This window comes from Anticarsia gemmatalis, chromosome 21 (genome assembly GCF_050436995.1).
Source record: "Anticarsia gemmatalis isolate Benzon Research Colony breed Stoneville strain chromosome 21, ilAntGemm2 primary, whole genome shotgun sequence".
In the NCBI taxonomy this organism is placed as follows: domain Eukaryota; kingdom Metazoa; phylum Arthropoda; class Insecta; order Lepidoptera; family Erebidae; genus Anticarsia; species Anticarsia gemmatalis.
The window spans coordinates 5,465,114-5,490,362 of record NC_134765.1 but is presented as its reverse complement, the minus strand read 5'-3'; the positions used below and the strand labels follow the sequence as shown (position 1 = coordinate 5,490,362).

The 25,249-nt window shown below is 34.2% G+C and overlaps 1 protein-coding gene across 2 annotated transcripts in view; it reads right to left on the bottom strand.

The window, feature by feature from the left end:
* Positions 1-25,249, bottom strand: part of ss (aryl hydrocarbon receptor spineless) — a 115,887-nt gene that overhangs the window by 5,789 nt on the left and 84,849 nt on the right. For both annotated transcript variants that reach the window (XM_076128598.1, XM_076128597.1), the window contains 3 exons: positions 12,456-12,550; positions 8,218-8,307; positions 1,122-1,331 (listed from right to left, as the gene is read on the bottom strand). In XM_076128598.1, the coding sequence (XP_075984713.1) occupies positions 1,122-1,331; positions 8,218-8,307; positions 12,456-12,545 (390 nt within the window). In that variant the 5' untranslated portion in view covers positions 12,546-12,550. The remainder of the gene's footprint in view (positions 1-1,121; positions 1,332-8,217; positions 8,308-12,455; positions 12,551-25,249) is intronic.

Sequence of the window (25,249 nt, the reverse complement as noted above, 5' to 3'; positions counted from 1 at the left end):
TCAGTTAATATTCATTCTTCACGGTTTAAGTATCACCTGTCTTATAGTTAGCGAGTTTATTTTTAACTTTGGCTGTCGTTATAACTGTCTCGATTGTTTAAACTATGTATGCTCACTATTTTGATTAATTGAAAACCTATTTTTTTACTTCATTACCTTCCTGCTGCCGGGCGAAGGCCTCCAACCGAAAGGAGGTAATAGATATTTCTATAACCAAATTCTGTGTCAACAAGATCGAGTAACACGGTGTCAAAATTCTTTCAGTCCGGGGCTTTTTTGCTAAACTTCATTTCAGCTGTCTTGGAACTCATAAAACAAGGTTTTGGAGGCTTATTAGACATGTTTTAGGAGTCCTAACTCAGTTATCGTAACAGGTAGCGGTCTTAAAATACATCCCAATCTACCTATCATGAACTGGCCAAGTTATATGTTGCCTACGTCACTGATTATACCCGCGAATACAACTGCCTACGAATGCCCCTATTGTTTACTAATACGCTTGATGGAGTAAGCCCATAAATAAAACAAACTAATCATTTACTTGACCGTGCATAAGAACCACAAGCCTACGGAGTACATACATCAATTTGAATTGATGATTGATGTAACTATTAAAGCGATTGATAACTGTTTATGAAACGTTATTTATAAACCTTATAGAAGATAAAGAATGGGACAGGTGATGCTCAGACTTTGAAGTATTAACCCATACACTTAATAAATAAAGATACTCATGTATTATATTGTTAAAATTATAGGCATCAATGTATTATTGTATGCGCCAAGGTTATGATGGATATGTGTTACTCTCCACGCGTACACAACAGGATGTATTTTAATATTAAATAAAAAAAAATGCACATTGGCTTTAAATGACATATGGTAATATAATACTTGCAAAAACTGCGGGTGAAATCCTAAAATATCAACATCAATGACATTAAGAAATAAACTTAGCGTAGTAGCCACACATCCTTTCTTTTATATTACCTATTGCATACATAAATAAAATCAAGCCTTTTTCCCATAGGGGCACAAGACCAGAGGACGCCACTTGCTACGTTCCTTGCTTTATTCACAACTAATTCATTGATGGGTGGTAAAGAGAAAGTAAAACTTACCAAGAATCCTGAAGTATTGTCTAGTAGACATCTAAACCTAACAGTAAAGCTCCTCTCGAGTAGATGCGCTCTGTCTGGCCGGAGGACGTCCTGCAGAGTGAGGTTGCTGACTTCTGGAGGCAGGAAGGAGTTCCACAAGATTTGCCGCTGTAACTCCTCCCGGTCTTCGGAGTGGACCAGCTCGTAGACTGATTGGTGGACGATGTCTGACTGAAAATTAAAATTAAAATTCTTATCAGGCAAATTATAAGAACGTGTGATAGTTAAATCTACTATAAAGTACACATTATGTCCTAAAATGTACATGTTTCAAACAGTAGCTATTTTGTGATTGAAATCAAATCTCGATTCATCCTAATAGGGATTAAGCACAGCTATTAAATCACTTAACCCGCAATCTCACTAATACTCTAATAGGTTTCAATAAACTAAAAGATAACAAGATAATTAGCTCACAAAAGGCCTTCACAACAGCAAAAAGAGCAAGTCACAATCAAACCGTAAATCAATAAACCACGGCGAGCCCTAGAAATCGATTCGAAGCTCGATCATTAAAGAATCATCTGTAACGAAGATGGACGTGTTAATTCCGGATTTGAAACAGGCAATTCACTGCCTTGATTACCACAAAATAAGTCTGAAAATTCCTCGTGGACCACCCCGATTCATTTTAACACACGTCACACAACAAAGGACCGTGTAAATAGTGTGGATAATGCAACAACACATGATGCGAGTACAAAACTAATTGATAATCAATGGGGTTACCCAAGGCACGATCCTGGCCCCCTCTAAATATATAAATGATTTTGTAAAATATGTATGGGGCCGGTATGAGTAGAAACATATTGCGTTGGCATTAAACGTCAAAAGATGATTTGTTGGGTAATTGCTTTTTGTTCTCTTCGGGGTAGGGGGTTGCTACGATACCAAATCATGTTTTGTTAATACACCTTGTTTTGGCAATTCCTCATCGCGGTTTCATATTGATGGATGATATTATTTTTATGTGTTTTTTTACTATTTTTGGAATATTGCCGTAATGTTTTTACGTTCTAATGGGGTAGATGGGAAGTATGATTAACTGCGATTTAAAAATGGGGCTCGATTTGTTATCTTGATGAAGCATTTTGATAGAATTATGATATTCGATGACATAAAATAAAAGTTTTTGTAAGCGGTTTATTGCGTTACTGCAGTGAATGAGTCACTGAACAAAGCCTTTGAAAGTTATTATAAAAATGGTGACTCAATGTTCTCAAATGCATATTAATTAGACGAGTAGGTTTTAAAGGGTTTCGAAATAATGTGTGTTTTTACCATAACAACCTGACAAGTTGATTGGTTAATTGTTAGTATCAGCAAATATGATGGAGTTGAAAGGGAACAAAGTAGTTTTTTATATACAAACTCATTTAAGTTTATGTGGTATTTATTAAAATTGCTGATAACTTCAACGATTAGAAGACATTATGGTTATCATCATCTTTATTACGACTGCAATGAATATCTTTAATAAGTAAAATGCATTTATGGGCCCACCAAGTAGTTATATGAACTTGAATGACATCAAGTAAACGATAATAATCGACTCAATTTTAATTTTTTTTTCTTTATTTTGCATTTATTTTATACATTTTATTATAGGGTTGTAAATGGTATAGTCTGCTTACCCATTTTTCGATATTGTAAAAAAGAACTTAATTACAGTTTATGAATTTACAGCCGTATTCGTATTTTAATAAATTACGTTCAAATAAAAATTTTGGAATACTTCATATTTGGCATTACCCCTATCTTTTCGGATACAACTGCTATAATATTAATGATAAAGATTCTTTGTCTACATCTTGTTTGTTGTGAGAACTCACAATAATAAATGGAACAGACAGCACAGCAGACCCTTCGAGGAGCCAGACTACGAACGATCGATAGTGGCCGGCTCCCACCTGGCGTGGATTGAACTTAATGGACCCATTCAACCACCCCCGGTACGGTCAGATGCACTCGTATATTTCGGTGTTTTCAACTTTTGATTGTGTTTATAGTTGGTATTATAAATGTTTAGTTTTAAAAGTTTTAATTTAGTTCACGTTGTGTGTAGGGGTGGAATACTTATGACTACACCTAATGCTTACTACTGAAAATAGGTTAAACACGATCTTCATATAAATAATGTTTCTGTATGTCAATGTAATGCTTATTAAATGACATGAAAATCCCGTAATTTCCTCGTTAAAGTACGAACTAAATAACTGGTCATACTACGATCTGCAAATATTTTGTTTCATTTTATGATTACTTACTATTAGGTAAATACATATGCCATCAAAAACATTCTGTAAAAACCTCAAGTCTCGCCGTAAAAAGTTGTGAGATCGATATAATACCAAGTCGATTAATCTATTTAGTCTCTACTTAAAGGACCTTCTGTCTTAACAACTTCCCTGTCCCCATACAACACATTTTGTGATAGCCCCACGTCCACTGGTTTTATGTTTTTTGTTTTGGTTTTTCCAGCCAAAAATCACGAAATTTTCATTTATTTCCTTGATGGGTAAAGGTTTTGCCACACGTCCACGACACATTTAAAAAAATATAGCGCTGCGTTCATATCATAAAATCTGAACAAAAGTGCATAGGGAAATGAGTCACATGTGACTCATGAACTTATTTCAATAAGCTCTAGTGAGTCATATATGACTCACTGGACAGGGAAATTGTTAAGTTATTACGTATGTTATTATCATGCCAATTTAAAAAAAAATACCTTTAAAACAAATAGACCGACCTGGCCATCGCATGATTTAATTATTAACTCTAGTATGTATCACACTACACAGCACGACGAGAAGTTAATGCTCCTGAAATGTTAATGGCGAATTTGTGTTTTCTTGCGATGACCAAGTCGATCTAATTGTTTTAAAGGATTTTTTTTTTAAATTGGCACGATAATAACATACGTAATAACTTAAGACAGAAGGTCCTTTAAGTAGAGACTAAATAGATTAATCGACTTGGTATTATATCGATCTCACAACTTTTTACGGCGAGACTTGAGGTTTTTACAGAATGTTTTTGATGGCATCTCACTTCTTTTTGTAGAGCGAACATAAGTCCAATTTGTATGGAAAGACGTTTTTTTTTTCATAATTCAACATATTTTCCTATGGGAATGTTGTTCAGTTTCATGGGCTAAACACCCTTATCCACCCTATACCCCCTCCCCCGTTATGTCTCATATAGTAGGTACCTATTTACACCTATTTATTTTATTTTCTACTGCAATAATTCATTAACTGCAAATGTAACCTTGTAATCTTATACATTTATATGGGATTACAAAGTTATTGTTGCAGTTGGTGTATTTAGAAAACTGGACCGAAATTAGAAAATATTAAATTTTTCCCATGATTAAGACACTAAACCCTATTTGTATTCTAAATTTTAAGCTTCTAAGTCTGCTAGAAGTACCTTAGACTTTTGATGATCGGTGAGTCAGTGAGTCAGTGAATCAGTGAGTGACAAAATTCAAAATTTTAACAAGTTGTCATTCCTAAACTACTGGTTCAAATTGACTGAAATTTTAAATATACCGTGTTTATACAATGACTAATTAGTTGCTGAAAATCCAGGCTTCTTGTTTTATCCACAACGAAATTATAGGGGTGTCAAAAATAGCCCGAATTGCTTCGAGAAAAGGATGTTACGGCCGTGCCGCTTTTTTTTTGCTCGACTTGCGGGGGCACTTCCGTGCCCCCAGATCAACCAAGTTAATGTTAACTAATAAAACATTAGTTTATAAGTCAGATCAAAACGAGTAGAGCACTATTATAATTGGAAGTTCCAAGGAGATTTAAAATGCACAGCAAGATAAAGACCTAGCAATAGATGCTGCAGTAGTTACAATTCCCGTAGCATTATCTCAGCAATCTCTCTATTAGGGGGAGGTATAATGGACCGTTCATTACAGATCATTTCAACGCTCATTGGCTGAGAAGTTTCTCCGGAGGGTTCTGTCGTACCTACAGCTTAATAGAAACGAACCTATTTTTCCTATATTTTGAGATATGCGTATTACTACTACTTTTTTCATCAACCCTGTTAAAAGCTTTTAATAGTGACAAGGGCAATGTCTTGTGGTTAGTTGCAATATTCTTTGATAGGTTTTGTAATAGTTGTTTGGTTACTAGGCTACACGTCTTTTTTATTTAAATAAAGCTAATTACCAGAATAAAACGGTATTCCTACTGATTCATAATACATTAGCTATATAAGTCCGTATTTTTTATTTCAATCGTATTTTAAGTATCCTCATCTAGAAATTGAGGCGGTGAAATTTACTTTTTTTGTGAGAATATAATATCTATATCTGTGGACTTAAATAATGGTCCTAGTTAAGCAGTTAAAACTCCCACGCTTGAACAACCTTGATACTAAACCAACCACGAAAAGAAAAGAAAAAATCAACTTAGTAACTCGAAATGCCGCAATTTTTACGACACCTAACCGAAATATAATGGTAATATAAACAGTTTTAATTTCCTACAATAATATTTACTCTAGAAAATCTTTTAGTGCGTATAATCTCGCTCATTTACCTTTGGCACGTGGCACGCACCATGCCAGGAAGTGGCAACTACCCGTACCGATTTAATGATTTATAAATCGATTTGTTTTAATCGCAAAGGGAGGTGGGTGACGGAGACTAAATGTTGTAGATACGGCTGTAGGCAAAGTTGATTGTGAGTAAACAATGTGTATTATTATAGTATTTTATATTATTAAATGCCAATGCGTAAATTGCGTCTGGTTTGAGAAAGACGTCCTGGAGGACATGTGTCGTCACCGAATATGTTGAAGAACTTCACGATAAAACTTTATGAATCAATGAAATTTGATTATAATATAAAAAATATTTTAATTTTAACCTTCAAGGACCGGCCTTCGGTAATTCCAATGTTTGAAGAGATATCAGGATGAACCCTAGCTTATCTTTCAACTTAATCTATGAAGTAATTCTAGGAAGGTTCTACAATAATCTGATAATTGTAGCAAAAATTCCATCCATGACCTTTATTATCTCTAGTCAATGGTGTATTTTTTGTCGTCGCCGTGAGTAATTAGGAAAATTACGTAGCAAAAAATAATTATCAGGTATTTGATTGAAGTCATTATTCGCTGTTAAACTATACATTAACATGATACATAATAAAATGGAACTTCAAGGTTCGTGACACAATCATAGTTTTTACCTATGCCTCCATCACTTTTACCGAATATCACATTTACAAAATAATCTTTGGCAAACTAATGTTACTCAGGTAACCGAATTACCCGGTTGCTTTGAGCATAAACAAAACCAAAAGGGGGATGAGGGGAGGGGGTTGAACGTAAAATTTATACGCGTACGATCACTGGCAACTGAAAGTTTTATAGCTAGGGTGGCCAAAGCCGGGGTTTTACCTTATAGCAATAATTCATCGGGGACTTTATTAGCTGTAATTCGGAGGGCATTTGTTAACGAGCAATTTTAATATGCGACGGTTTTTTTTTGTTTTGTGAAGAATTTACGTAAATTTTGTTTTTCGGCTGTCGTGTATTATGTTAATGCGGATTTTTTATCTTTTTCGGTTTTGATTTAGTGTGGTGACAGGAAACAAATTTTTGTATAATTATTTACAATTTTTTAAGTTCTGACTAACCAAGTAGGTATGGGGATCGTTATCGTATTGTTTAGGCTTGTTATATTTACTTAGTCATACCTATGATAGAAGAAGGAAGATTGACCGCTGATTTTGTCAACACTACTATTATTTCACTTGAGCTGATTTATGAAAATACTTCTGACACGATTTAAACAAGCATGTTATAATGTTTCTGTCACAAGATATCAAATAATGCCAATTTTTTATCGGCTGAATCGTGACTATAGTCCATAAGGCTATTAAATTAACACACTCCAAACAAAACCAATGTTAGCATAAAATTTCCCAATTTTATAATCAACTGCGGAAAAATCCCAGGAATGTTAATACCCTTAATAGATTTACTCTAATCAGGTATGGCAACACCATTCGTAGAAACCGATAAAACCCACTACGGATAAAGGGTGGCCAGAGCAAAAAACCTTTTACCACTTATCGCTGTTTTAATTAATATTTTTATAGCACACTTTTATATTTATGAATAATTAAAATTCGTCCATTTTTGCTTATCTTATTCAGTAAGTAATTAATAAGGTTAATGTGAGCTTTCATAAGGAAAAATAGGGTAATTTTTATGTAGAATTAATGTAATTAATTAAGGTGAATTTGGGTAAAAGTTGGCATATTTTGTGCCGCATTATAGTAATTAGGGTGGGTTAAAAATATTTTTTTGTGTGTGTAGCTTTACAGGTGTATTCGAATGCCTACAATAAAACCGTATGCCACATAAGTAAGTAAGTTTACGACTGGAAGGAAGATAACGATGTTTTTCTGATCAACGATCTTTCTTTTTACATTTCACTTGTTAAGATTGGTAATATAATGTAGTAAACAAGTATGGTTAATTGTGATAAAATAGCGTGTTGAATAGTCATAATGATTGGCAGATGTTCATACACCAAGAAATTTACAATTTTACTTTAATGAGCAGCTCAAAAGTGTCCCTAAGAAATGGGTTTCTGGATGAAAGCAAGCGCTTCCCCGCTGCGCTTGGAGGTCGTTCGATTCTCATGAGGAATAAATAATTTTATGTTTTGCAAAAAGTTGTAGTGGGTTCGGTTGTAATTTGCATTTATTATTAGCGTATGAAATATTTGTTAATAAATGTAACTAATAGAATTACAATCCACCTATTTCGGTTTTATGTTTCTCTCTATTTACTCACAACGGTCGAAGATGGACCATTGGTGAATGAACTGCGAAGATGTACACACAAAATCTTTTAATTCTTAACGTTGGCTCAGGACTTCCCCTTACACGCAAAAACCGATAACGTTAGAAAGGGATAGCGCTTTACGAAACCTACACCGTGTCTTTCTCAAAGTTAAACAATGGCAGTAGACTTAGCGGTTTAGAACATGGTCTCAGAAGTAAAAATTGTAACATACCTGATGGAAGCCTAAGTAACTCTCGATGCTGTGCGTCGCGAAGAATACCTCTCCTTCACACGTCAGGATCATCAGGAAACCGTTGAGGGCCTGAAACGATGAGCGACCAGGTTAAAACATATCTTATACTTTTTTGTTAGTTTAGAATTTAGTCAATGTACCTACCTAATGCACAACTGACCACGTTATAAGAAAAATTAAAGAACCTATATTAACTCGTGTAGTAATAGGCGGTAATGTATTTATTAGAATCAAAATAGCACTGTTAAGTGATACCAAAGTAACAACGCAGTACCTTCACACAGTTCTTCGGCAACACAAGGCCGATATCACATTACGTTTACAACATAATTGAAAACTTATCAACGAAAAACCAAGGTTTTTACAAACACACCAATAACAAACTATTTGGAACATTTGGAACCAAAACTTTGGTTTCAAATCACCTTTGACATTGCGACTGAAATTATTCTGTCGCTAGCAATAAACTGTTTGCGAAGTTGCCCGTAGTTTTTCGTAGTTTTTGTAGTTTCGTGGGCATTTCCCGATGCGACGGGCGACGGTGAAATACGGCTCAAGTTGGACGAGGGAACGTCTGCAGTGTGTTTCCAATGACCTTACGATATTTATTGAGACGCTTGCTAAAGTCGGTACTTTGGTAGCAACAAGCATTTATCAAGAGCTTGCACCGGCTTTTCAACGGACAGCGGACAGAATTATTTTTTACTTGAATAGTCTTAGCCTTAGCAATTAATCATCACCTTCAACTACATTAGACAGGTAAAGAGATGCTGCGTTATGAAACTAAATCCATTACAGTGTCTACATACATAGAATAGGTTTACGTCTACGATCCCTCCGAGTACACTACCACGTCACGAAAGATGTTTTTGTTGTAACAATATCGTATCGTACGCCAACGGAACTACTCTTTACTTACTAGACAACGTGAAATAAGAACACGGAAGCATCATTATTTATAGCATCGATACCAACCGTCGATTTATAATCGTACTAACTAACGATTCATTTATTACCATTTTGTTTATTCGCCACTATATTTAAGGTTCGTAATAGTTTAATTGGCCTTTCAGCAATTAGTGATTGATTTGTTTGGATTTATAATTAGTAACGGTGGTCAAGCAGGTCATACATAATGTTTATTGAAATAATTTCTGTTGATATAAATTGGCGTCATGCGTACGGGACCTCTGTACTATGCTTTAAGATATATCACGCATATAGTACCGCAATTCTTTACCACTATCGACACCCGACAACCGGCTACTATAGAAAAAATTTACAAAAACTATTTTTGGCAGTACATTTTAAATGTCAAACTCTCGATAGTCGATGGTTCCAATTGTAGAGAATCGTGCTACTATAGGAGTAAAGCAAGTAAAAAATTCAAGGGTAATCCTTATATCCTATCTTTTACGTCAGTGGAGTAGCAATTGAGAAGTTTCGCATAAAAACTGATGAGCGTCCCTACAGTAACTTCAAATGTCAAATGCTGTCACTGCACTACATAGACCATCCGTTGCAGACTCGACAGTAAAAACGTATATGGCCAGTGTTGGTTTTTTACTTTATCCTGTATTTGAACAATAGAATGATAGCAACTCGTAACTAGTGGGCATGTATTATGAGATGATAGTAGCGTAATCATGTACAACGCAAGAATGGATGTACCACCGCCATGACATGATACTATCTTGACTGAGTTTGATTCCCACAATAAACAAAATACTTATTGGATTTTAGTATGTATGTGAAGTTTAAAAAGCATTTTTCTTAGCTTTGTTGTTGTCATATTATTATGGCTTTAATAAATGGTAATTTTTATCTTTAACAGCAATTTAAAGGTGTAACTTAATTAGTTGATAACTAATGTTAATATAAAAATAACTTAAACGTCGTATTATTTTATCGTTCGTATATATATAAAAAATGACACCTGTGTGTACACCTGAACTTATTTATAAATATATATTTCCATTCTAATTCTACTTATTGTGGCAAGCATGACATGACATCGTTTGAAATGGTTCGCTCAACCTGGGAGAGCCAAGCCGAGGAACGTAATTGATGGATAAGGACTACAGCTAACGGCATCTCCACCTACGGCAACCTTTGACTCAACTATTTGACTCAAAAACAGATTCTACGATATGAACGCGCTACTAACTTTCCACCAGCCACAGGCTCTTTCATCTTCCAAAAACATTAACTCAAGGATTATGTTAAGAAATTCAATAATCTTAAATATAAATTTCCATGTCACAATGTTAGTTACCGTACTCCTCCGAAACGGCTTGACCGGTTCTCATGAAGTTTCGTGAGCATATTGAGTAAGTCTGAGAATGGGCCAACATCTACTTTTCATAACCCAATTTTAAAATTTATATGGCAAAACAACGTTTGCCGGGTCAGCTAGTTCACTTATAAAAAAAATATGATACTCAATGTGAATCGCGTAATAAAGGTGTCGCGTCGCCGCGTCGTCCCTAAAATAAATATACCTTTTGCTAATTAAGTAACTAGTACGTTTTTATATTTGTGTAAGTTATTTATAATTGTCCCGTAAAAGATAATAATTGTCCCGTAGGCAGAACTAGTTCTGCAATTAAAATAAAATGCATATATTATTTGAAATAACAGTAGCTTTGTTCATCTGTCTGACAAAAATAAAATAAAATTTGGCACTGTAGCTGTAGTCTTGAGGGTCGATATTTGAACAGACCAGATAAAATTGAATTGGGATCGGGGATTGTGGCTTAAGAGAAGAGTATACTCACTCAGCGTTGAATAGAATTAGGCTGTAAGTAGGTAATGATGATTTTTATGAAAAAAATCCGCGGTAATTCAATGCTCTTTAAGCAATTAGTTTGACTGTTTTCTTCAGAGTCGGCAGTCAAAAAACGATTCCCAATATGATCCTTGTTAATTTCAGCGAGAGTCTGGATGTTCTTTAACGCATAACAAAAGGTTGTGATTGTTTTGCCTTTACCTCATTAATTAGACAAGTTAACCAAACCTAACCTAGACACTGATAAAGAATCCGGTATTGTTCTGTTTAAGCGTGACTGTTTAACATAATCCTCAATGGCTTTTACTATGTTTTCAAGATATATACTTACAAGTTTCACCTACAAAATATAACTTAACAATAACAACGACGAATATAAAGAAAGGCACACAATAATGCAACTGTAACCAAGCTGTACTAATATTATAAATAAAAGTATTCTCGTCTTTCTGTTCTTTCGCGGCTAACCTTCTGAAACGATTGGGCTGAATTGAAGCGCGGTAGAGAGAATACTAGAGGAGGATATAGGCCACATGTTTTATTAAAACATGTATATTCTTATGGGTAAGGCCTAGGGCATAACTAAACCGGCTCGATTGAACTTAACTGGACGTTTCTCTCAATGTCAAGTTTATATAAAGAACTGGTAAACGTAAGAGAATCTTGAGGTTTAGAAACGCTGCTGGTCCAAAATTCCAGTCGCAGTTGTTGATGCTAGTGAGTATCTAGCTTTACAGTAAAAGTGTACTTTATTATGACCTTGAGGTCAAGGTCACCGTAGCCTTGAAGGGAAACAATAGAAGTTTTTCAATATTATTAACTTTTTCAATTTATATGCAATAGTCTTTTGAAATTGGATATCGGAATTGATTTTGGTAATGTATATTCTTTGGTAACATAACAACTCGCTAGCAATTTTGACGAGGCCTTGCAGATTCATGATATGTAATTTTCGTTCCTACATTTCTTCCACTATTGTCAGCAGCTATTGAATACTGCTCTTATATCACCAAAAGAAAGGCTCAATAATATTTTGAGCGACTAAGGACGATTTATTACCACTATAGAATGTCGAGAACGACTGCAATGAATTGTCTGCTTAAGATGTGCATCTGTGTCAGATGTGGAAGGTTGCTCGCGCTTTAAAATTACCATAAATTTAACCCATTAACGTCCCATTGCTGGGCAAGGGTTTCCTACCGAAATAAAGGAGGGCTTGGGCCTTGAGTCCGCCACGCTGGCTAATTGCGGGTTGGGGACTTTACATACCTTCAAAAACTGTTAATTACTATAAAGCTTATAAAAGTTATTATGAGGTCCATTATTTGCATAATCTAAAAAATATAGGAAATTATACATGGCATGATGTGTAAAAACGTAGGTCGAGTAAAAGGAAGTTAAAATGTATGAAAGTGTATGACGTAGTTACCTGTAAGAACATTTCCCCGTCGGGCATGGCGTGGTCGTACGGTGAGTGCTCTCTCCTGTGTCCATGTATGTCTTCTTTTTCTTTGTGCATGACCACTGTAACAAAGAAATTACCTTTATTATTATCTGACCTGAAAAGTATATTTATGTTTCTATCGCCATTATAGTTTTTATTGAAATCGTTAATGTTGTAGAGCCGTTCAACCGATTAATCGAAGCAACGTATACGTGAAGAAATAATACAAGATATTTTTATTTTGAAATTAAGAATTTAATATAACTACTTACTAGTACTTACATACAGGACATAATTTTACATTATTTCCTGTACCCTTAGCTATTATTATAAATTATTAATAATATATAAATATTGAACAGTAGACAGTTATGTGTTTGTCACCAACCCCCGCTGGCAAAATGTTTATTATAATTAAAATAATAATCAATTATAGTTTACGTTATCGCGATTCACCTTTAAGTGTCAAGTAGCACATTTTATTGAGTGTATATTTTCAAATATCACACACATCACTAGTCGTTAAAAATAATAATTATCTTGTTATAATTGCGACTAATGTTAATCGCGTAGTGATGGGAAACACCTGCATTGATGATAAGATAATTTGCGAATACATAATATAAATATAAAAAATGCGAAAGTATTTTTTTACCACCTTCAATTCGTTCGTTTAGTGAGGGGATTTCTTAGAAAATGTATAAAAACTGCGAAAAGTATTACATAAAATGTTCAAGTTATTATTTGAAACCGTTATTTTTAGGAAATTCACAAATGCGTAGGTGACGTGTGTATTTATAGTAAGCTTCACTACGATTTTTGACGCGTATATTCATGATCATAAGGTACAGAAGTTTAAAGAGTACAGGGTGTAGTGCAGGGTAGCCAGTGAGTTATGACCCAGTATTCTATAGAAAATTTAAAATTTGGCAAAATTTTTGGTTCATGTGTATCGAATTAGCAGAATTTCATACAACTCTGAGTTTAGTACTGTAATTGATACACGACGAGAAACTAACTAACTATGCCACATGTTGGGATGCTGATATTTTTTAATGAGAAAACAAGAAATAAAAGTGCATATATTATTCTATGCTAACACTTTCAAAGGTGGAGGTATACATACATTATGTATCACGTTTTATGGCGCGAAGGGGCGGGATTGTCGCGACAAATCAGATCGTTTCAGGGGATGCTGCATGGAGGGATGATTTAATATTTTTTGTCATAGAAATATGATCCTTATGATGGTGGGATGTACTGTGAATAACTGCTAATAATATTTGAGATGGACGTGAAAAGCTAGAAAAGAAAATTGCGAGAATAGTCGTTGTAATTTTTGCGATAATTGCATATTATTATTAAGTAACTGAAAGCTACAAATATTATTTACTTTTACTTCAAACGTAAATGAAAAATGTACAATTTAAATATGCAAATTAATAAGTACGCTGGATAATTAACAATTGTTTGCATTTATTTGCAAATCAAAAACTTGACTCCGGTATAATTACTGAGTTAAATTACTGTATTACTCACTCAAATTGTAGCTTTATTCTTTAGCTTTACTAAAAAAACTTTTCTAGAGCGAGGGAGGGGTAAGCGTTGGGGATTTTGTATACCGTTAAGAAATATTTAAAAGAACTTAGGCATGCAAGGGACCCGGTTTTCCTTCACCGTTAGAGCAAGCGATAACTACTTCTTATACACACATAACTACAAAGTACACATAAGTATATAACATATAGCGCCTTAAAAATATCACTTGCACCTTTTTACACGTAGACAACTAGTGCCAAAAAAATAATATCAGGCGATGTTTCCTAAAGAATAATTCACACATATAAACCATTGTTCGGGTGACACCGAGTGGACGGTACGGCACACTTTATGGCCGAGCTGGCCAATTACCCCGTGCCATGGGAGACGCCATATGCACCATAGTGAGGGGATACTATCGATAAAGGTGGACTATCGATATGTGAGTTATCGATAGTTTTGTTAAAGCAAAGGCATATCTCCGTTGCGTCGTATTATATCTTCTAGCTTGATTTTGTGGAGTTTTATTTAAATAGGTCAAATGATAGTGATAATAATGTAAAATTGCTGAAGCGATTCAACTCTGACTATCACTTTATAAAAATAATAAAAGGATAATATGTATAAATAATTATATTAATACACAAGTGTTAAATGGTATGTAATATTATTTTTTGTACTAAAATCTAACAATCATAAATATAAAAGTACAGTTCAAGAACCTTAGAGAAATGAACAATCATCATATTTCTAAAATTACATTATTTTTATCAACGTAATCATATCGATACGGTCAATATATTATATTTCATGACAGGTTTCATACTCCTGTAATAGCTTCAATACATTTTAATAGTAATTTCATTGTATTAAAATAATTGTAGCTATTCTTATCTAACATCTAAGAATTATATCAAATTAACTGACAAATGCTCGATGGTTTTGGTTGAGTTATACCTACAGTGGCCATGTTGAGAATTATGTAAAATATTATAAATAAATTATTTTTAGGGAATAGGTATTGTACCTATTCCTTCTAATAATAATGAATACGTAAGCACCTCAATTCTAAATTATAATATTTTTTGAATACAAATGCACACTGCCTGCCTTATTCAGTAAAAATGCGTGACAAAATATTTTTCAAGTAGGTACTCAATTCTTAAATGATTTACATAGAAGAAATGAAAAGTCATTGTAATAAATGACATAAAGCTGAACTAATATACAAACGTACTTCCAAGTAATGAAACATTTATAGTAAAACAATTATTGAAAAGCCAACCTTAGTTCATTATTTCTTTATGTTTTTTACAACAAAGTTATTGTTTTGCGACTGCATCAAGATAGCGGGCTCGCAATCGGATTTATCGATAATGTCCATTGGTACGTCACTAATCGAATGCGCGACTTTTATCACCCTCTATAATCGTCACTACACTATCGGGTGTTGCTTTTTTTGTTTTTACGTTATAAATTGAAAATGAACGTTGATGATAGAAGTGCTGTACACTCGTTAATCTTTATATTTTGCTACAGGCTTTAATTATTTTTGCTATAAATTATTACGAAAATATAATGGCGGTTTTTGTATAAAATGACAGTTATTTTATATTTTTTTTATAACGTAAGGTTAGTTACCTTAATAACAAATTACAGTTCTATTTTATAATTCTTTAAATTACGTTAAAATATGAAGATATTTATGTCTATGTTAAATATCGCCAGCTCGCAATAAAATTGAAACAAAGAATATATTGCAAGGTACACAAAACTTATCATCACACTTCATCGTCTAATATAACGGATTAGAAATAGTCGTAAAAGTTTAATGGCTCTTTTATTTCTATATTGGTTAAAATAATGGTATTAAACTAAAATATTTTTAATAACTAGAATTAATATGATTGTATATTTTAAATGCTTACTCTATGCAAACCTTTCATTTTTCAACGTTGACAAAATACTGTACTGGGGATCTGTTTGGTATATGACTACATCATTAAATTTGATCCTACCTAAGGTACTAGTTTGTGACGTCATATGCCAGTATATCTATACTAACATACGTACATTATCATTCTTCAATACGAGCCCGCCTATACTTCAGAAGCGACAAATCAACCAAAAAGCTTTAAAAATGTCTATTTCTTTCTGGTAAGCTGGTAGTCATAAAGGTCTTGTAGGTAGTCTTAAGAGTCTTTTGCTATTCCGCTACCGTTAGTCTATTAAAGTATACTAATTAAAAATACCGTGTCATCCAATCTACATACAGGCAATAGGCATGTCATGTATTGTGTATGTAAAAACAATATCGTGTCATCAATTTGTCAGTTTACATTGTCCGCATGTGTTACGAGCATACGCATGCGCATGCGCACACAATTTGTCAATAATTACATGTAATTTATTCCACAAGTATTTCCTCGGTTATATTATAGTTTGCGCCGATTGAGGAATAGATAACGGAATGGAAGTAATGTTTTGGTTTTTGCATTTTATGTGACTGTCATATAAATTAGGTATATGTGTTGAATTAAAAAAAAACTACCGCTAAATGCTGCAGCAACAAAGCAACTAGAGTATTAATGTCCGTGCCATATCGTATTAACATAGAATAAAGTATAGAACCGTTATTTTTTTTTAATCTCATTTTTTTTACAAATTATACAGTGGTGAATGTGCTTTAACGACTGTCACATAAATTATTCTCAGGCTGGACTGATTTTAAACCGACTTCTGAAGCACGAAGACGCAGACCTCAAACGCCACTACCACTCATCGAAACGACGACCGCGCCAACATTGCTTAACCCACATCGAATCTCACAAGTTCCTCAATCAATAGTAGAACATTGACAATAATATTTACCAAATCCACTACAAACTAGTCCCGCTATCTCCCTTATGTTAATGCAAGGAACACATTGCTTGCACCTTTACATATGAATATTCAAAGTTTATGTTAAAAACTCATACGTTTCACTGACTTTAATTAAAGGTTCACCGTTATTGCAAGTTTTTAAACATTTTTATTTCTACAGTCGCGTATTTATTTCGCTGTTACTCATAAATATGTCGTCAGTATTACAATAATCTATTATACAGATGCATATGGATAAGGAATACTATTAGACTTAAAATGATGCTGTGTCCGAGAATTTTGCTAAGATCGAAAATAAGAACTTGACTCTCACTGTATCTTATTAAATGATGAGATGTCCAATTATCTGCTAGAAGAAAATATACTTGGACAAACATTAATATTGTCCATATTCCTTAAAATGCATTACTTTAGGAAGACATTTACAGTCATAGCGAATTTTTATGTAAAAATTAAAGGCGCAATGAAAATAATTATCATACGCAAATAAAAAGGGGTAAAAATCGACTCTGAAGAAAAAAATCTTACGAAAATTCGAACCACCTAAATTCTTAATAGAAGGCGTCGCCCACTTATAATGTACTTATTAATGCTTACATAAAACGCTAAAATTTTATACAAAGTACAAGGTGATTACTCCAGTGTATGTTAAACGTGAGTTCAACTACGTTTAAACTGTGGTTTTATGGGTGCAGGACACGAAACCCTTGTTATAACCAGCCTGTCCTAATGTTGGTACTGGTTTAACATTATACAAGTTTCGACCAAGATTGATGACAGAATTTGTGTGATTAGGTTAAGCTGTGTTCTAGTTTTGGATGGGTGACCATTTTATCTGGATTTTGTAATTACGTAATACCCTGTATAAAGACCTGTGTTAATAGATCAAATATAGTATAGCGAGGATTAATTTTTTTTGCAAATTGGCTAAATGTTTCGAAATGGTCCTGAGAGATACGTAACAAAAGCACACTTCAGCTTCGACAGCATATTATGCAGTGTTAGAGTATTTAATGCTGTCTGAACTATAAATTAATCAAAACATGTTTAATGTGGTCGCTTTAATAGCTGTTTCTAAGAGAAATCCTAAAATAATGTCAATAATTCAACTCAGATCGTTACCATTTCTTCACCACAAAACTACCATAAAAAATGCCCCCAAAACAACAGAGCACATCATAATTCACGGAAAACAATTAAAAACGTATAATATATACCAGCTGTTGTCTAACCGATTTACAATATGGCACGTGGTCGGACCCTATGCGCGTGCGCACCCTATGGGCTTGGACCGTGACGTCATAATGACTGGACATGTGGACTATGGGTACCGAGTGATGGCATTTGAGTTAGGGGTAGAAATTTGAATGAGACTCGTAGCAAACATCAAAGCAGCCTGGCGGTACTTTGGGTTAGGGTAGAAATTTTATCAAGGTTTGTAGCAAACATCACCAGGTTACATCGAAGCAGCCTGGTACCTTGGGTTAAGGGTAGAAATTTGAATGAGGCTTGTAGGAAACATCACCGGGTAAAGTCGAAACAGCCTGATTCCTCGGGTTGGGGGTAAAAATTTTAATGAGACTCGTAGAAAACATCACCGGGTTACATCGAAACAGCCTGGTACCTTGGGTTACGGATAGCAATATGAATAAGGCTCGTAGCAAACATCACCGAGTTACATCGAAGCGGCCTGCTACTATTTTTATAAAATTCTCTACTTTGTCGTATGGTAATGTAACGTCTACAAGATAAAAAGTTTTACGGTGACGTATCCTTTCCGCATGGATATGTGGGCTATGAGGTTAGAGTGTGTGTGTTCCAAATTTCATAAACTGCCCGATGTAAGTTTATGGGTGCGCGTTTCTGGATTCATAGGACTCAGAAATATACGGTGAAACTAGGGTTACTACGCATAATATACACTTCTATAAAAGCACTTCTAAAATTTACTGAATCTACGACTAGCTCTGAAAGGGGTAGGGGTAAGATGAGTGAGCAAAAAAGTCATGGCCATGATATGATTTGATTTCTTATGAGTGCGTATATGAGTTTAAGCGCTATTAAATAGATAAACTACCGCTAAATGCACTCAGAAACCGGGCATCAGGGAGAATGTTTTTAAACCCTATAGTGCCTATAAGCTAAAGCAAATAATTCATTGAGTACAAGCGATTATTTAAACAGCATTATTATGAAATGGTCCCGTTTGTCCGTGCAGCGTGAAAGTCGGAAGCGTTGCGTGTCACGCTCTCCGTAAACACGGTGATCAATTGTACAAACTATGTGTTTATTCGTTGATTAGACGTTTCAAATGTTAAACCAAAATTTTCAAATAACATTATTTCGATTGAAGAAGCTTTTTTATTTACGGTTTATTGCGACTCGTCCTTCAAATTTCTTCTGTATGTATTTATGTATAAAGACATAGATTTAGACTGTTTAAGCTGCCTACTTCAGGTATAAGCCTTTTCTGTTGCTATATAAAACTCATTTTTTTTAAATCCCTGGATTGTACAAGCTAAAGACTTTGTTTCCAATCATTTCATACTACAATGCAGTTTTTACTTTGTGGTGTGATTTAACTTTGAAAAGCGGTTCATTTCAAATGAAATGAATTCACTTGATTTATTAGGATTATTTCTGTCAACTTTTTGATAAATATTATCCTTCTTTTAGTCCTTTCGAAATCAAGTAAAAAGATTAATAAGATGTAATACACTCATGTAACGCATTAAACACTTAAAAATTAACATCTTATACAATAGAGTGTATTTAAAAGCTTTTAAACCTATAACCATAAAGTGTGATATCATTTGAATTACCATATCGACATAAATCGCCATCGTGACTTAGTTACCACTAATTCTTAAAGTAAACATAATGATAAAATTTCTTCCCGACTCACTATAAATCAGTACAAACTAAGATGTCTCAATACCGCACGGTAATTTCACTGTTAGAGAGAAAGAGACAACGATCTCATACCCTCATAAACAGTACGTAAGAAAGGGATGAAGAGCATTTTGAGTTTGCGTATTAATTAAGAAGCAAAGAGGCTTTAAATCATTTGCCGTCAGCGCCCGGTGGGAATCCCGAAGAGTTATAAGTCTCTTTATTCTAAATTTAAATGTATAACTTTGTAAATGTTTCGAATATTTTAAATGGTATCTTCTGTTTATTATTGGTTATTGGTCGCCAGGGAATTGAAGTATGTGCCCTAAATATTTTTGCGTATGGGTTGGTATGTGGAACTATTTTACTTGAAGCTAATTGGAATTAAGTATTAAGGAGCAAATACTAACTTTAAAGATCTAAAAGTCGCACAAAGTAAGTGCTTATTAAATAAATTACGTGAGTTGACAAGTAAAAGAGATAATTATAGGGACTTAATTAAATCAACAATTTTGATGATGAACTTAAACCTATTGTTTTCCATTACGAAGTAGACTGTAATAATTGTGGGATTGGTTCATAATTGTGTAATCAACATTTAAACTGTTTTACAATGACAAACTTACATTGTAGAATAGTAAAGACGTTTTTCTCTATAATAATATTAAGTCTTACCGTGGGAACCAACCACTGAACTAAAAAGAATATTTTTCCATGGAAAATTATAGGAGTATACTAGTACCATATCCATACTAATATTATAAATGCGAAAGTAACTCTGTCTGTCTGTCTGTCTGTCTGTCTGTCTGTCTGTCTGCTACTCAATCACGCCTAAACTACTGAACCAATTTGCATGAAATTTGGTATGGAGATATTTTGATACTCGACAAAGGACATAGGCCACTTTTTATCCCGGGAAAATGACGCATTTCCCGGGAAAATTCAAGTTTCGCCACCGAAGCCGCGAATAATCAAGATCATAATGACATTGAATTAACAAAATTCCGTTGTCATGGCAACAGTTTTAATGGCGGATATGCTTTAGCGCGAGTTATATGAGATATCAATAATTTTGAGAATATTTTTCGTGAAAAAAAGCATATTTTGTTGTTTAGGAATAATTAAGCTTTGTATTAGTAATTAGTATTAAATATTAATAATTAGTGGCGAACGAGGTCCCGAATAATCAATATTATAATGACATTGAATTAACAAAATTCCGTTGTCATGGCAACTGTTTTAATGACGGATATGCCTTAGCGCAACTTCGTTACATTTAAGAGATATAAATAATTTTGAGAATATTTTTCGTGAAAAAAAAGCATAATTTGTATCATCACGCTACGACTAATAGGAGCAGAGTAACAGTAAAAAGTGTTACAAAAACGTGGAAAATTCTGACCCATTCTTTCTTATGTGACGAAAGCGAAGTTGCGCGGGTCAGCTAGTGGATAATATGAGCTTTTTGCAAATATAGCAGACGAACCATCTCAGGGTCATAATATTGAAAATACGACACTCATTATAAACAACCCTGACAGTTTCGATACATGCCTTTTAGAATATATCTCTTCAATGTACTCAGTACTGGAATGAGCCGCGCTCCATCGAAATGTAGACACTTAATGATATTTGCTATATGCCTCTTCGAACTTCAAGGGGAACATTAAATGTCCATACCGGCTATTGCTAATTAAGGAAAAAGGCCAAAAATACGAAACAAAAATAAACAATATAGGTACGCCTAAAACAAACAATTAACAAAAACAATTATAAACCCTCTAACAGCTCATTGAACGACGTGTCCACACAGCGTGACAGTCGGGTATCAAATGAGCCAATCTTGCGATTAGCACGCCCGCCGTGACGTTTCGTTTCACACAACTGACGTCGACTCGCCGACGTGACAGCTGCTTGCAACCGTTGTTCGTTATGAATATTGATTTTTAAGCGGATTATTGTTTATGAGTTTAATGAAAAATTTGTGAAATTCTGGATTATGTTATACAGATAGATATTATGTTTTTGTAAAGAAAATTAATGACATCAAACATATTTACGCACGCTTTAATAAAAGTTTTTATAGGGACTCAAAATCACTCAATTTAATCTTTTTTGTTTATTTGTTTTAAATACCAGTAGTTCTTAAGATTACCTCGTACAAATAAAGATAAAACATCATCTTATAATACAGTATAGACGCATTCTCAACACAATAAACTTGAACCATGATCCCATTGATCAAGTCCTAATTAATAAATCCCTTAAGGCGAGATCAATTTCGCTCCGGTTTCAATTTTAAAAGTGTGGAGATTGCGTCGTCCATTTAATTGATACGGCCGGCAAAGAATCCCCGTCCGTACTGTCGTTCGCTTATCAATATACTGATTTCACACTCGTTTACAATTGGCTTATATGACGCTGATTTAATTGGTAGAGGAGCTTCTGATTTTTGTTTTGAAGTTGAAGTCTCTTTGTTTTATGTTAAAGCGCTAGATGGCCTCTGTTGGGTATTGGTAGTGTATGTGACTGCCGTGCAGAGGTCTTAGCGTCTAAGTCTGGGTTAAGATAAAAAGATAATCGTATAAAAATTGTGTATACCAGAGTATGGAAGTTCGTGCTCTGGCGAGCAAACTATCCATCCTACGCCTGGCGACCCACGCCTGGTACGAGAAAACAAAATTCCTGTTCATCTAATCCTGTTCAACCGCATATTTTTGTTGCATATCGTATAAGCATCAAAAGTATATTATTTATTAATTGTAATACGAGTAATCGAACCCGCGCTATGTGAGCGTCGCGTGCACAGAAGCCAGGTCACGATCCTGTTGAAAAACAACGAGTGTTATCAGAGCCTTGTGTCCTGGCTTTGTGCGTCCACCATTATAAAACAGCGCCGTATTATTACTTATTTAATATGCTGAATGATACACATGACTTTAAAGAATTCGTTTGAAGTGGCCTTTGAAGAGATGGGTTTAAAAATGTTATTGATATAAGTACTTACATTTATTGTTTCGTCTTCGTCCTTTGGCCTCTGTCTATCCCTATCTATCCCTATGGAAACAAGGCGTGATTTTATGTATGTATATGTTTTCAGTAGCTACAATTATAAATTACGCGTTTTTTTTGGGAAATAGCTCTGCCAATCACATTTAATCAAGCAGTGCGAGGATTTTTTGAAGAACAGATTGAATTGTACGTGCGTCGCAGAAGTGGTAGGCGCGTCGTCGTATTGAACAGTACTACTGAGCTACGCATGTTCAACCTTTGGTTTGTAGAACTCGAGTACTAGAGCCATACATCGAACAGGTGACCCAACTGGCTGGCTTTGAAATATCATCATAATTTTTCACGAAAAACAGACCCAAACACTGACATAGAACCTCGTGATTTGCATGAACACTGTAGATACTAATATATCAAAGTATTATAATCGCTACGGGTATTGATTAAAAGGCTGCAAGATTGGGACGTTTGGTTATACTTTTAATCTATAACAAGATGTAATGAGTTGTTCCCGGAACGGTAGCAATAATACAGTAGAGGGTTCCTTTTAATAATATATGTTTTGGTTTTTTGATTGGAGATTGCCTCCAAACACTTTCTTTTCTTTTCAGTTTCGGGATTCAGAAAGTTTGTTCATCAAAACGTACGAATTGAAAAAAATACGAGAGACGATTTCAGGATATTTTTTTCGCCGGTAATCTTGTGATGATTCAAAAATATTGTTGACATTAACCAGAAAATTCGTTACTGACGCGACCATCCATCACATATAACAGGATTCTTATAAATGTCATAAATATCCGCATCAGTAATTATACCGATCTAGGTACAAAGATCCATAGATAAAGTAAATTAAACTATCCAAACAAGGTGTGGTCGGCACTTAGGAACAATTTATATGCGAAATTATCTGTCAGCAAGATGGAAGAGCATAACGCCTATAATTGAAGTGATGAAAATTCAATCAAGATGGAATTATATTTTATTTTGAGAGGTTAAAATGAAGTGTAAAACTAACGGCTGGGGGCTGGCTGGCCAGTTGAATATCTGAGCGGAGATCTTTCACTGAGACATACTGGTGGAAAGGTGAGCACGCCATTTTAATAGCGCTGTTGAAATTCCAATTTTCTTTTTTCTTCTAAAATATTAATGTAACTCTTAAAATACGCTTAAACCGAGGTTATAATTACTTTAAATTAGACTTAAAGATAACCTGCAACTGTGTTCTACCAGCAATTGAGATACCTACTGTGATATAGACAAGAAAAAGGATTCATGTCAGTCCGTATTTACAATAATACAATTTAGACCTCTATATTTACACACCTTTATTATATTTGCACTACAGCTACGACAGAAGCAAAATCCAACCACATACAAACACAAAAACATACAAAACTAGCCATCCTTAGCAACCGTATGTATCCGCATCAGACGCGAAATGAGAATAAGTTTTGGCGTGGCGATCTCATAAATCAGCAACACCAGTGCAGCTCAATTAAAAGCTCCTATTATCAGATGTAGGCCTGTTACCAGTGTCATTTATTTAACAACAGATATATCTCACCGTCACGGGTAGCTTTTTGAGCGTGCCACAGGGCACAACACTCGGACCACTTTTATCTTATTGCCTACTATTGTTGTATAACTTGGGAGCTTGAAGTTCACTCTGACATTTTATTCGTTTGACTTGAAAATATTATTGAACGAAATGCTGTGTGAAGTAAATTAATTGGTATTTATATTGCAACTGTTGATGATAAAATCGTAATTGACAATTAATATAGTTGTCTTAAAGAATATATATAATACGACGAGTTTGTATTGGTTTTAAAATAAATTGCTAACATTTATCGGAAAATATAACAGGCTTAACTATACGTCCGGCTAACATAGTTTTATTAAAACTGTAGAACAACTCTCTCATAAAAGGATGTGATAGTTGAATGGTCCGCGTAATACATAATTCAATAGCTCTATAAATCTTGTCTATAACCAAATAGATCTCGATAACTTAATCGATTTCATTTATCATGATCTATTAATTCAACCATTGATTGAAATATTCCAAACGTTTGCTACTGTATTCAGTGATTCCCAGCTAAATCAAAGTTTATAAAAATGTACGTGTATTTCTTATTACCCTGTGGCTTGAAGGCAGATAAATCTTTCAATTGAAAGGATTTGAATACCTGCTACCGATTAAGAAAAATTGCCAATGTGGTATGAATTGCTCCAACTACACGTAGTATTTCTAAAACTTTTCGATGAATTTATATTATTATTTTCATTTTTAAGTTAGGTGGTCCGAGTTGGTCGCGTACTGTTTGTTGTTCACATGGTGTAAAATTTATTTCGTATCCTTTTTAAACTCTACAATAAACTCATTCGTGTTTATCTAATATACGAGGAAGTATATAAACATTCTAATTTTTAAAAAGTTATTCATATCTTAT